Raw genomic sequence first — 13,450 nt, 5'->3', positions numbered from 1 at the left:
AAGAGCGTTCCAGGTCGTATGCGTGTAGACCGGTAGGTACATATCTGTATCATATATGGAAGCTTAAAGGGAAGGGGCCTTGCAATTTGGAGAATTCACTTACATTACACTCTACTATTAGGGCATCACTTAAAAATTTTAGGACCAGTCAATTCCCAGTTAGGTATTTGGGCCATGGTTCATTTCTTTGGTATCTACAGACATGAAGAAACGAGCAAGTGAAGCTTAGAAGCTGCATAAAAACATGCATGTTTGCAGTAACGTACTGCAAAATCGTAAAGTTAACAAATTATTTATAAATGTTTATTTACAGAATGCAAAATGAAGTTAATAGCTGAAACTCCTTCATCTGTCTACTCCTCGGGTTTAAACACTTTTCAAACAGATCTTTTATTTGCATAGCTATTTCCTTGCTAACTGTAAAAACTCAAAAGGATTTCTAAAGCCCTTACAAGTTCTTCACTGCATCACTGTCGACAAAGGCCAAAGACTGGGAACAATCAAGATGGTCACCAGCAGGGAAAGAAGCGGTAGAGTCTGGCACGTCCCCGCCACGGAACACTATGTGGCCATAAGACAAGGATGAAGAGGCACTTCGCACACCCATCTGAATGATGGGACGGTAAATATAAAAAGAAGGATGGATGGATGGATCCCACATCCCTTTGTGGGAAGGAATCAAAGAGACGTATGTCCCATGACAAACGGGAACCACCTCTAGAAGGACACAGGGGAGACTGTTCCCGCTGGCTGTCTCCCGGAAGAGGAGCTGGGAGGCTGGAGGGCGGGGATGGGAGGGAGGCTGTTCACAGTACCCCCTCCACACCTTCAGAGCTGTAAGTCATTTAAGTGTGTAATTCACTTTTTTAAAAAGTTTAACCTTTCAGGTTCATCATACACGTCTGGCTTACCATCATCTGATCACAAAATTTATCATTGAAGGAGTTTGGGAAGAGCCTGGTCACCGAGGTCAGACGATTGACGACGTTGAGCGTCAGGCTCCGATAGTCGCCCAGCATCATCAGAAGTGGGCGCATGTGAGTGTGGATCTGGTCTACTTCTATGGTAGCGCCTTCTAAAAACTATTAACAGAGAGAGGTTAGGGGGGAAAGATACCAGAGTACGACTCATACTAACCAGAACTCAGTCAAGTCTAGCTGCAAGTCTCTGCTTTCCCACAAGTTTATGATGAAATGAGGAGGACTGGGCATTCCTGTTTAATTTTTTAAGAGTTCAGGATGGCTATGAAATAGGTAGAGATGCTATTACACTCCGGGGTGGGATGAACCACAGGCAGACTCCTGAGATACAGACAAAGTCAACAGGACGAGCTCAGTGTGGAACTCCCACCCGCCCAGCCCCACTCACCTTCCTCATGCAGGCTTCTCCGGCCTCCTGGAGCTCGCTGTTGGTTGAATTCAGGGCTTTGAAGAGCGCAGCAATGATCTTCTCTCTGGACTGAGGAAGATAATTACAGGCCGCAAGCGCATCTTTAGGGAGAGAAATCAACACGATTTTCATCATTCACCTTGAAAAACGTACAGCAACAGCCTCATCTAAAGGCTTTATCAACCAACAGACACATGGGTCCCTAAACTTCTTTCCTAATAACCCGGCTTCCTGCAAGACAAAAGAACGCGTGGCCTTCTACTCACAGGGTCACTGTTATCCATGAGTGACTATTATCTAACAAGGTAACAGCCTGCCAGAAAGCCCACGATCAGTCTTACTGTCCAGATAAATGGAGGGGTGAAAACAGGGGTGAAGGGGTCCCCAACGACGCCCTGCCCCCAACATGCCGCCCAGGCGCGGGCACGGCAGACCAGTGGGCACGTGCACGGCACTGACACTGAGGGCGGGGCCGCGGGCTCTGGCGAAGAAGGGGACACTCAGCTCGGTGTCCCCCCACTATCTGCGCCCCAATCTGCAGGGGGGTCAAAGGCCTTGACAGGCAGACATTCTCAGGACAGAGGACGTAACTTGAGCCTGTATGTTACAGCTTACTTAAGCAGTAATGTTCTAGCTCGTGTGAAACGCGTGAGGGGTGCCCCAAGGAGAGGAGCCCCAACAGGAGGGGTGAGAAGACCCCCTGCATCCTCCCTCACGCTGGCCTGCCATGTCTTGAGCTCCATCCTCAAGTTCTGCCTCTCAGCTCCTCTACCTCTAATTCAAGGAGGATTCTGGCAATATTTCATTAAGTCATTAAGTGTGTAAAAGTCAACAAGAGACAAAGTTAACCACTGGGTATTTATCAAAAAGGAGGAAATGACTGTTTCTAAGTACGAAGGCAAGTAGTGTATTTTCCTAAATTATGTACAATTCCTGTGCTAAACAATGATGACTGACATTCTTAATGAAAGCCTGGAGACAGCAGGAGTCTCAAACGCTCCTAAATCACTAAAAAGTCTAAAAAGATCTAAATACTTTGATTCAGATGAAAATGGCAAGATGTGAATGGTGTGACATCACTCTTAAACCAGGAAATTAGAGATACACCTTAGAGACATGTTCAGTTCCCATAAGAGGGCTACAAAGAGTTTACAACACATAAAATGCAGTTTACTAGAGAGTAGAATAATTATTTAAATCCTAGCAATCTATACAGTCCAATGACATCTCATTATGCAGCCTGATAAATACACCAACAATTTTTTTTTATTCCCCCTTAGAGACCATAGAGAGTCAGAAAAATCAGACAACAAAAAAAGGGCCATCGGTCCCCCTCCACTTCTGTGCCCGGTAACTTGTTTCAGATTTACGTGAACTTACTTAAGGCTGCAATCCGTAAAGGGACAAGCGATGGAAGGCTTTTATAACAGGGCAGCTTTGTTAAAGCCGAATCTTCAGCCTCGCACAAGTTCAAGAGCTGCAAGAGACAGAATGATGTAATTCGGCCTGCTCTCACTGTGAAGACCTTGCAAGTGACAGGACACGACCATCAGCCACACGTGACACAATTAACAAACCAAACCCAAATCCTGAGGCACTTAAGTATCCAAATGTCACTGGGCTTCCTTATTCTAAAGCAAAACTCAGTCAACCTCTGTGAAATAAATTTTTTGGCACTCTGATCGGCTCTGATATCATCATGCTTTTTCTTTACACAGAGGGTCACTCTATCTAAATGCAAATTCCACAATGGGGGGACAATGCCTTGTCCAGAGCTGTTTCCCAATGCCGTTGGCCAAGGCCCAAGAAATAAACACGCTGTATTTCAAGTGTTTGAGCAGTAATACTTTTTCTTTCTTTTCAAGCACACAGAAGCATAAGAAGGAAGTATTTTATTGCAAATATATATATATATATATATATACATGGAGTATAATGCAGATACTCCAGCAGCTAGTCTTCCAGACATTTCACCAAACCAGTACACATTTATATATGTACTGCCTAAAATCCTATATATGGTGTTCTATTAACCACTTTCTCCTTCTACTGACATCCTGGACAACTTACATAAGGGCTATAACCAAGGTATAAAAAAATAAATAAATAAAAGCTAGAACACACGATCAATGACCTCATGTCCAAGTAAAAACAAGGGACTTTAAAGAATCAAGAGGCAAGTTTTTTCATAGCTGGAAATTCAGACTTGGTGTGCATAAGCAAGAACTTGCTTCTTATGACTTCTGGCTCAGTTTAGTCTGACAATGCCTCCAGAATAAGTCACATCTTGAAACCATTTCAAATTGGGCTAATCCACAGCCCATTATCAAGTCTAAGCTGATGTCTATGGTTTGACCGCATCTATAGTTGCGTTCCTATTCAGCACTGTCTAGTACCTGCCACGCTGTAATATCGACAGTGACAAGCCCGCGGAAGGGGCCATCCTCCACTGCCTGTTATCTTGGGGTCAAGGGGCAAGTCAAGTCCACCAAACAAAACGAGAGCCCAGCAGGGCAGTGCTGTGATGAGACGCCAGGTTCTAACACAGTTGCGGTGGCTCCAGCCTAAGCTCTCCAGCTCGCCTGCGCTGGGGCTCCGGGTGCCTAACAAACCCTAAGGCTCAGGTCCGGCGCCTTCAGGAAGAGAGTGCTCAGGCTCTGTACTTCATGTGGTACTACCGGAGCCAGGTAAGGGCGCTCACGTGAAGTGAGGTCTCAACAGGGCATGACACACTCAAGTCTGATAAACTTAATAAACGGAGAGCCTGCTGACATGAGTGACAGAGGAGGATGTACAGTCTTGGCTCTGAAATGCTCTTCACAGTCCTGAAGAGCAAGGCTCCCCATAAAGGCTAACAGAGCTCCAAGGACTCAGCAACCCCCACCTCACTGGACATCTCAGCCACACGCCTGCCTCCTCCCCGGCCCAGGCGACAGCCGGCTCCCTGCAGCCACAGCCCCGCCTCCGTGCGGACCGGCTGCCCGCCCAGGCCGGCCCTACCTCAGTGTAGAACACCTTGTGCTCCACCACGTTGAGGTCCATGGTGAAGAGCCGGGGCTGCAGCGTGGTGCAGAACGTGTTCCCCTCCATCAGCCCGATCTGGGCGTTGGCGGGCTGGTGGCGCAGCAGGTGCTTCTTCGGGGGGACCATGTCCTGGAGGACCTGGGGGAGACACAGAGGAGGCACCGCTGATTGCCGTCTCTTAAAAAGCAAACACCTCAGCGCAAGATCCTAAGCTAGTGAGCAACCTGAACACCGTAACTGAGATCAAGTTCTCCCAGACAGCCCTCAGTTAGGAAAAGGAGGAGCTGCTTCAAGCGCTGACGCTGGGTCGTGGACAGACGCACTCAGACGCATTCCACTCCTCGGGGTCCAGAGCAGACGCTCTTACAACAGCGAAAACCAAAACAAGGATGAGACCAGGTTGTGCTCATCAGGCCCAAAAACCAGCCCCCAACCCTTGACAGTCACTGAAACAGACGTTAACATAAGCACGTTGCCGTCTGCAAACCTGAGGTCAGAACGAGCACATGTAACAGCACTTAGCTCACAAAACGCCAGATTCCGTATCATCAACACTCAAACCTGAAGGAAGAAAAAGCCTGCAGAGGTTCTGCCCGGTGACCAGCGCCTCACCTCCTTGTGCGGCTCCATGATCACGGTCACGCTCTTCCCGGTGACCTGGGCCAGCACCTGCAGCGAGTGCATGGCCTGCTTCCTCACGGTGGAGTTCGGGGACGTGACCTCCCGAACCAGGTCGTGGGTCACGTGGTGGAAGGACTTCTCCTGGGCCGCCACGATCTCCTCCACCCTCTCCTCGTCCTTGAGGGGCGTCGCGCACCTCATCAGAAGCTGCTCCAGGGTGGTCTTGGCCATGGCGACCGCGCCGTTGGAAACCTGCAGGCCAGGGACTCCTCAGCACCAAAGACGGGCGCTGCTGGCCACAGCACCCGCATCTGCACACCCGCCCCAAATGTTGCGGCTGGGGGCCCACACCCCTCACACACCAGCTAAGGCGTCAAGACTGCTTCGTGTCGTCCTCAAGGTACCCCGGTAGCTAACCCTGCTGCTTAGAGATCGCTTGTTTGTCATTCAGGAAGAAAATATGGATCCAGACTTGATCCTTGTGTTTACCAAACACACGTAAGCAGGCGATGCCCACCACCTTCTACTTGTTTGTGCTACGTCCACACAAAGGTTCGTAAAGAATGTGGCTCCCTCAGGAACTTCTGCAGCACGTGCACTGTTTAATCTGTGGCAGGACTGAGAAGTACTTTCCCTTCAAGGACCGCTGTGTTACGTCCTTTGGCCAGTTACTGTTTACCCAGACTGACCCGTATTTAGAGTCTCAGAGAATCTGAGGGCTGTGATCTGTCTCTTCATTTACAATGTTGTAGCGGGATCAGAAGATGAGATGGTTAGCTAGCAACACCAACTCAATGGACGTGAATCTGGGCAGACTCCACGAGACAGTCGAGGACACGGAGGCCCGGCCTGCCACAGTCCATGGGGGTCACAAACAGTCAGACACGACTCGGTGACGGAACAGCATTAGCGGTGAGATCTAAGCTTCCCGGAGAGCACACTTGCAGAACCGCCTGACACTCACTGCTGCCCAGGCGGACGACCGTCCTGCGCCCTTGCAGTCGGGCCCGGGGCCGCCCTCCCTGCCTACCTCGCCCGTCAGGTCCATCATGACGAAGAGCAGCGCTTTGAGGAAGGTCTGCTGGTTCTGCAGCACCCAGGTGAGGGGCAGGCGCTCCATGAGGAACTTGATGGACACCACGCCACCCAGCTTCGCGTACCAGGCCTGCTCGTAGCAGCACGCGCACAGGCGCTCCACGATGTAGGAGAAGAGGGGTAGCTGGCACGCCTGCAAGAGACGCGCACCGCTCGTGTGCCCCCAGGTCCCGAGACTCGGAGAGCGGCCGCCCGCGGGCAGGCAGCCCCACCCAGACCGCACTGCTCACCCGCTCCTTTGAGCCCAGGATGATGCTTGCCACGTCAAAGATGACGGCGAGGGCCACCTCCCCAATCTTGCAGAGCTCCTTCTCCTCGTACGCCATGCAGATGGCGATGGCGTCGATGAGCACCAGGGGGTCCATCCCTTTGGAGCCGTTCTCCTCGCTGTGGAACATGGCGGTGCTGGGCTGGCTGCCCACCTGGTAGCAAGGGAGCAGGAAGGGGCCTGGGAGGAGAGGCGGGCGGCAGGCGGGAAAGCCGGGCTTAGCGCCACAGACACACTCGTCCCTCCAACTGCAAAACTACCCGTTTCCCTGGAGATTAGGAATTTAATAAAAGCCAACCCTGGTACCTGACCAACTTCTGTTAAACCGCAATCATTTACAAACTAAGCAGGTATAACGTAACTGACTCCATTACACAGTGTTAACTTTCAGATTTTCTCAATCACAGCTCACAGACAGACTTGTTTAAAGGGAGAACCGTAATCAGGTCTCTTCGTTGAAAAAACTCATTAACCAGGCCACGAGGCACAATGTGCGAGTGACGATGGGTTATGCTTCGGACATTCCTGACACACACAGAGGAAAGAGCAAGAGCACCCAGCTCTAAAACCCAATCCGCGCAGGAGGGGTTGGAGCAACTAACAACTCACACCCGGCAGGCACCGGCCCGAGGCGAGGCGGCAGTGACTGAGACGCGTGCGGGTCTGCCGGGAACACTGGGAGACAAGCTCCATGTTAAATGCACGGCGCTGACTGTTCGGACAGGAAGACTTTAAAAAGGGGGGAGTTCTGCGTTCTGCAGTGCTGGGAGAAAACTACTTGTCGCCCAGGATAAGAGGTTTCGAGGACACAAAGTGCTACTCAAGAGGTCATGCCCACGACTGGCGCCGGTCTGGGAGCAGCTGCAAAACTGAGGCTGAGTGTTCAGGAACAGCAGCGGGTGGTGCTGTGACATGTTCACTGTCTCTTACAAAACCACCAGTCTGCAACAGATTGGAAACACTAACAGAATAGGTCCTTCGGCACCCAGAGCCGGGGAAGGCCTGAAGCAGAGGGGAGGAGCGGCCAGGCAGGCGAAAAGGCACAGATGAGGGTCCAGGAGCAGACTGAGGAGCCGGGGGACCGGGGCAAGCGGTGATGGGGGCTGGGCCTGGCAACCACCACCGGGGACAGGGGGCCAGCAGGGGCAGGACCGCACAGTCACCGCTCTACACGCAGAGGTCCAAAAGTACTCGGCCCCCGAAACGAAAACAAAGGGCCAAAACGCTAAACCCACCGTGTTAGTATTTTATACGTAAAACCAGGTGACAATTTTCCAGTGAATACAGCACCTACTGCTGAAACACCAACTCTCTGTGTCAATGGAATGAGTGGACAACCAGCAAACAACAGTCCACAACCAATCAGCCAAACCCAGCTTCTGTGAAACACAATGTCCCTGAAGACCTCAACCCGGCCCGTCTGGGGTCACTCACCGCACTGCTGGGCGACCGCCACCATCGTGTAGTGGCGGATCAAGCTGGCCACGAAGGGCAGGGCGCTGGGCCGCAGATCTTTAATGACTGCGGACATGAACGCCCCGGTCAGGGCCTGCTCAAACGTCTTCCGGGCTGGGGTGTCCTGTGCTTTGTAGCGATGTGATATAATGACGTTGGGGATGGTCTTTTCTGTAAAGCTGTGCGACAATTAAATTCAGCGTCACCACACTCGAGTCCAGAGCCGACGGTCCTACCACAAGGGACCTATGTGTAGCTGCACAGGCCTAAGTGACTTCTCTGCGTTAATTTCAGCAACAAGTGGAATCTAACGTGACAAGTTTCACAATGCACGTCTTCAGCCAACGGGTCAAGAGACACCAAAAGTGCTGTCCCCTAGCGTGAGCACGGGCCAGTGACCCAGAGGGACACCACAGAACGGCAGCACATTCAAGGGCTGAGAGAGACTAACCCTCAGCACCCAATTCTTTCCATTTTCTCTAAGCGAGGCAGGGCTGGGCAGTGTGTCCTTTTCCTGACTGATGGAACACGCTTCCGGCACTGAGCGATCTGGGAGGCACCCCCACCCCTAATGCTCTGAAACAAGGCCCGCGCCCTTCCCCGCGCAGAGCATACTTGGGGTGGGCCAGGAGCTGGTAGAGTGCGTGCTTGTTGTCCTCCAGGCTCATCATCGCCACCAGGAAGCACTTGATCACTTCCCACGCCTGCCTCCGGTAGTAGGGCTCGGTGTTGGCGCTCTTCAGGCAGTCTAGAGCCGTTTCAATGGCCTGCGGTGAAAAAGCACGGTAACTGGGTTTGTGCTGAAATCGTGATTCTGAAAAGCCTTTGCTGGAGGCACGAGCAGCACCCAGAAGCAGCTCGATGCATGTCTACCCGCACAGACAGCAGTGGTTCTGCAGACAGGCGAGCAGGTTTCACCAAATGAAGCATCCAGAGGCGGCAATGGATGCGGCTCAAACTGAAATGTGAAGCCGGGTTTACTGATTTTGTGCTTAAATGGCCGATAGGAAATTTCAGAAATTAAGTGAGCTCAGGACTCCTGTGGCAGATTTGCTGGATTAAACTAGAACCTGAGTCGTCTCAGCTCAAAACTGAGATGACTTTTCTAAGGTTTAACTAATTTCTTGCAAAAGGATTTACTTCATTTTTTCAGAAAACCTACACAGCTTCACACATCTTATCCTACCCTGCAGGTGGACCAGGAAGGCAGGATCACACACAAAAACACAAGTCTTCAACAGCTCAGGTGCTAATGTTAAGGGTACTTACACACCTAGAAATCAAAGGCCTAATCTGTACTGGGCTTCCCTGGTGGCTCAGAGGTTAAAGCATCTGCCTGCAATGCGGGAGACCAGGGTTCAATCCCTGGCTCAGGAAGATCCCCTGGAGAAGGAAAAGGCAACCCACTCCAGTTTTCTTGCCTGGAGAATCCCATGGACAGAGGAGCCTGGTAGGCTACAGTCCACGGGGTCACAAAGAGTCGGACACAACTGGGCGACTTCACTCAATCTGTACTGAAGTCTCCTCCAGACGCAGTGTGAGGAGCCAGGGAGGGGCTGATGGAATGGGGCCCACGTGCTCCAGACGCAGGCTGGCCTCTCCCTACCTCACCCCTCTCTGCAGAGACTGGAGGGGGAACTGTGTTATCTTAGAGCAACATAACTTCCAAGCCGATCACCGTCCCCTCCCCACCCAAGAAAGGACTGTCTTCGGTATGCCAAAAGGTATGCCAAAAGCAACTCGTGTCATGTAAACCCGCGGCACTGGGCCTGGCCCTTCCCTGCCGGCTCCTGCCAGGGCCCCTCGTGCCACCCTCTGTGAAGGGTCCCAGGAGCAGCATCGGATCCCTGGAAGGACCAGGGAAGCCTGTCTTCACTATCTGGTTTCTTCCCTGCTGTAGCTGCTTGGGGGAAAAACTACTTCTAAAGGGATCTTCTTGCTCTGCTCAGTCTATGTAGAGGTCAAGTGAAAGTCATAGTTTGCATTCTAATGCCAACCCGACACAGACAGGGCTAAAGCAAACAGAATCCTAACTTAAGGAAATTACCTAAGATGCGCGAACTGGCTGGATTCAGAGTGGTCACTATGGTCATTTTCAAGGTAAAGACAGAATTGTAGTTGTATTTTCTCACAAGGAAACTAGTGTTTATTTGGCAAGCACTTCGATAAGGATTGCGATGAGGAGCTGAGATTAAAAAGGGCAATATGTCTGTGGGGCAGGGCTGGGGGAGGGGAGCGACAATGTGTATGCTTGAGAAGGTGGGGGGAGAGGCTGGGTGGGGGACAGGTGGACACAGAGAAGACCCCAGAAACAGCTCCAGGGAGATGCTACCCAGAGGGCACCCTTCCTCACAAACGGTCAGCAATGTCTGGCTCAAAAAAAAAAAAAAATCACAGGCACTCCCGCTGTGTCTACTTCCCACACGGACAGTGGAGTTCTAATACACAGGACAGGGCAAGGTGAGCCCGCGCTCAGGCAGGGCTGAATGGTCCTGGCCACAGGGCACAGCCAGGCCCAGGCCTGCAGAGACCTCAGCGTCCGGCCCGCGTGCGGCTCACTGAAGCGGCCGTCACTTGGACACACGCCAAAGGGCGGTAAAACCCCTCCCCAAAATGCTCTGGGTAAAGTAGCCTGAAATGATGAGGTATCAAAAGCGGCAATGCAGGCAGCGAAGGCGGCTTTTATAATAAAAAGGGGAAAGTCGGATGCGACCACAGGGACAGTAATAAGTACGACCTTGAGTGTGGGAGGGCCAGAGGGGTCAGTGAGGTGAGGGGGCCAGATCTCAGTAAGGGTCAGGCAGAAGCAGCTGAGTGATGCAATACGCTGGGCACCGTCTCCTGGTTTTGACAGAGCCGCCCCTGGAGGGAGCCGGGAGTAAAGTAGGAGCTTGGGGCGGGGCGGTGAGACAGGGGCACGATCAGCCTGGTTCTACGATCAGCCTGGTTCTACGTCACCCTTGATGAGACACCCGCTGGGCATCAGAGCAGACAAAGGGCAAGGGTGAGGCGGGCGGGGCAGCACCCCCGCCCCTCTGGAAGGATGGCCCTGCCCAGGCGCAGGTCCTCGGGGGCAGCGCCCCCCACTGGCCTCCTGGCGTCATGGAAACCCTCACCAGCCAAGCTGGGCCCCAGCAAGCCTTGTTGCTCTTTGGGTTAAGAAACTCCCGCCCCAAAGGGACTGGTTCTATCTGCATGTTTCTGAACAGAAATTAAACGTCTTAAAGGGGAACCTGCAGTCTCTTTTTTAAGACGCTCCCAGAGACGGGCGCAGTTACCTTCTCCATTGGGAGCTGAAGGGACGCTTTACAGTCAGAAAACTCCACGGTGACGCTGGGGCCCTGAACTTCGGTCACAACGTAGAGCAGCTTCTGGGACTCCTTGAGCATCTTCCTGTTGCTGCCGCCGAACTTCCCAAGGACGCGGTAGGCCACGTGCGAGATGCTGTCCGCGGGGTTGCGCAGGGTGCGCCACAGAGCCTGCAAGCCAGCGCGCGCCTGTCAGCCTCCGAGCCCGCGCCCACAGCCCCCGCCCCACCCAAAAGCTCTGTGGACGACGCGGCGAAGACGCCCCCCCCCCAAAAGGCTCTGGGGAAGACGTGGCGAAGACGCCCCCCCCCAAAGGCTCTGGGGAAGACGCGGCGAAGACGCCCCTCCCCAAAAGCTCTGGGGAAAACGTGGCGAAGACACCCCACTCAAAAGCTCTGGGGGAAGACGCGGCGAAGACGCCCCTCCCCAAAAGTTCTGGGGAAGATGCGGCAAAGACGCCCCACTCAAAAGCTCTGGGTCTGGGGGAAGACGCGGCGAAGATGCCCCACTCAAAAGCTCTGGGGGAGACGTGGCGAAGACGCCCCACTCAAAAGCTCTGGGAGAAGACGCCTCTCCCCAAAAGCTCTGGGGGAGACGCGGCGAAGACGCCCCTCCCCAAAGCTCTGGGGGAGACGCGGCGAAGACGCCCCTCCACAAAAGCTCTGGGGAAGATGCGGCGAAGACGCCCCACTCAAAAGCTCTGGGTCTGGGGGAAGACGTGGCGAAGACGCCCCTCCCCAAAAGCTCCGGGGAAGACGTGGCGAAGACGCCCCACTCAAAAGCTCTGGGGGAGACGCGACGAAGACGCCCCTCCCCTCAGTCCCCAGACACAGCTCTCTGCTTCCAGGACCCGTGTTAGTCCTGTGTGTGTCCTTCCCAGAAACTGAATGCCTTTACAGAAAACACACACGTAAATGTTCTTCCATGCTCCTGGAGCACAAATGGTAGTGAGTCGTCAACAGCGTAGAGCTCAAAGGCAAGAGAACGGAACACCACACTGCTTGGATGGATACGCACACGGGCTGAGGGAGCAGCCAGGAAAACACGTCTGCCGGTAAAGCCCTTGATCCTGGATTAGATGGAGTGTCCTCAGGTTTTTACTATTAGGTTTTATAACTTATAAACATGATACACAAATTTTCTTCTACATTTCAAATCTAATATGAGAAAGGATGGTGAAGAGGGAACACTGGGATTGTAAAGGGACCGGCATTATAAGAGAAACGAGTTACTGGGTACCTCGTACTCACGGTTAATATAAAGAACAGAGAGGCCCTTGACTTTCAAAAAACTGCGATTTTCCCAACTTTTTCACTGACATCTTCATAAATCCTGAAAACGGCCACAGCTCACTATTTAAATCTATTTTCTGACACATCCTCTGTAACAAGGCCAGGTATTAGTGTCTAGCGATCATCAATATAAAATCTTTGAACTCTTCTGTACGCAAAATTCCAGTTTCTCTTATGTTCCTGTTGGCCCACTCGAAGCCTGAGCACTGCGGGAGAGGGGCATCTGCTCGCCTCCCCGGGAGGAGGCAGCCTGGGAATGGGGGTCCAGTTTCCCACCCTCGCACAGGGACTCGGCGGGCTGACTGCTGGCCTCTGCCAGCAGTCCGGCAGGCAGGAAGCAAGCAGGGGCCCTGAGCGGTCTCTCCCTCAGCCTGTTCTGCTCACTGAAGGGCAGGAGGCCCCGAGCCCAGCCCTGCCTCCTCTCTCCACGCAGTGGCTCAGGTCGGGCCCACGGTCAGCCTTCCAAAACCAAAGTCCTGCCCTCTGGCCAGGCCTCCACGTGATGGCCTTGGCAGCTCCCACCCAGCCTCTCGGCCATCTTCTCCTTTCTAGATGGAGCCTGAGACACGCGTGCAGGTCACTGTCTCCTGTCCACTGTCCAGAGATCCTGCATCTCAGGAGCGACTGCGTGCCCATCACAGAAGCTGGCAATCAGACCCCGATCTGGGGCCAAACACTCTCTGCTAAAGGGGTGGGTGAGCAAGCAACAAGTCAGCCCTGACCTCTAACATTCACCAACCACAGTACAAACCGTCACCATTAGCAAAACACGAGGGGACAACCCCACACCCGACACAGAGCTCTAATGACCACAAGACCTAACACGGGTTCAACCCGCCTTTCTTTTCTGTTTCCTCCGGGGGCGGCCAGACAGCTCTCTCTCTACAACAAGGGTGTACCTCTGCACTGTGTAATTCGGTAACCTCCAGAAAGAGAGTGCATCTCCCTGGAAACAGCGGGATCCAGGTTAACACCTGCCTTCCCAAGCCATCAACCTC

The 13,450-nt window shown here is 52.9% G+C and overlaps 1 protein-coding gene across 15 annotated transcripts in view; it reads right to left on the bottom strand.

Moving 5' to 3' along the window:
* TRRAP (transformation/transcription domain associated protein) overlaps nucleotides 1–13,450 on the bottom strand; it is a 90,381-nt gene that overhangs the window by 51,312 nt on the left and 25,619 nt on the right. For all 15 annotated transcript variants that reach the window (XM_027527641.1, XM_027527650.1, XM_027527648.1 and 12 more), the window contains 10 exons: nucleotides 11,131–11,331; nucleotides 8,468–8,619; nucleotides 7,832–8,031; nucleotides 6,360–6,577; nucleotides 6,065–6,262; nucleotides 5,026–5,286; nucleotides 4,390–4,551; nucleotides 2,770–2,866; nucleotides 1,369–1,490; nucleotides 912–1,082 (listed from right to left, as the gene is read on the bottom strand). In XM_027527641.1, the coding sequence (XP_027383442.1) occupies nucleotides 912–1,082; nucleotides 1,369–1,490; nucleotides 2,770–2,866; nucleotides 4,390–4,551; nucleotides 5,026–5,286; nucleotides 6,065–6,262; nucleotides 6,360–6,577; nucleotides 7,832–8,031; nucleotides 8,468–8,619; nucleotides 11,131–11,331 (1,782 nt within the window). The remainder of the gene's footprint in view (nucleotides 1–911; nucleotides 1,083–1,368; nucleotides 1,491–2,769; nucleotides 2,867–4,389; nucleotides 4,552–5,025; nucleotides 5,287–6,064; nucleotides 6,263–6,359; nucleotides 6,578–7,831; nucleotides 8,032–8,467; nucleotides 8,620–11,130; nucleotides 11,332–13,450) is intronic.

This window comes from Bos indicus x Bos taurus, chromosome 25, assembly GCF_003369695.1.
Source record: "Bos indicus x Bos taurus breed Angus x Brahman F1 hybrid chromosome 25, Bos_hybrid_MaternalHap_v2.0, whole genome shotgun sequence".
Taxonomy (NCBI): Eukaryota; Metazoa; Chordata; class Mammalia; order Artiodactyla; family Bovidae; genus Bos; species Bos indicus x Bos taurus.
This window is presented reverse-complemented; position numbering and strand designations above follow the sequence as displayed.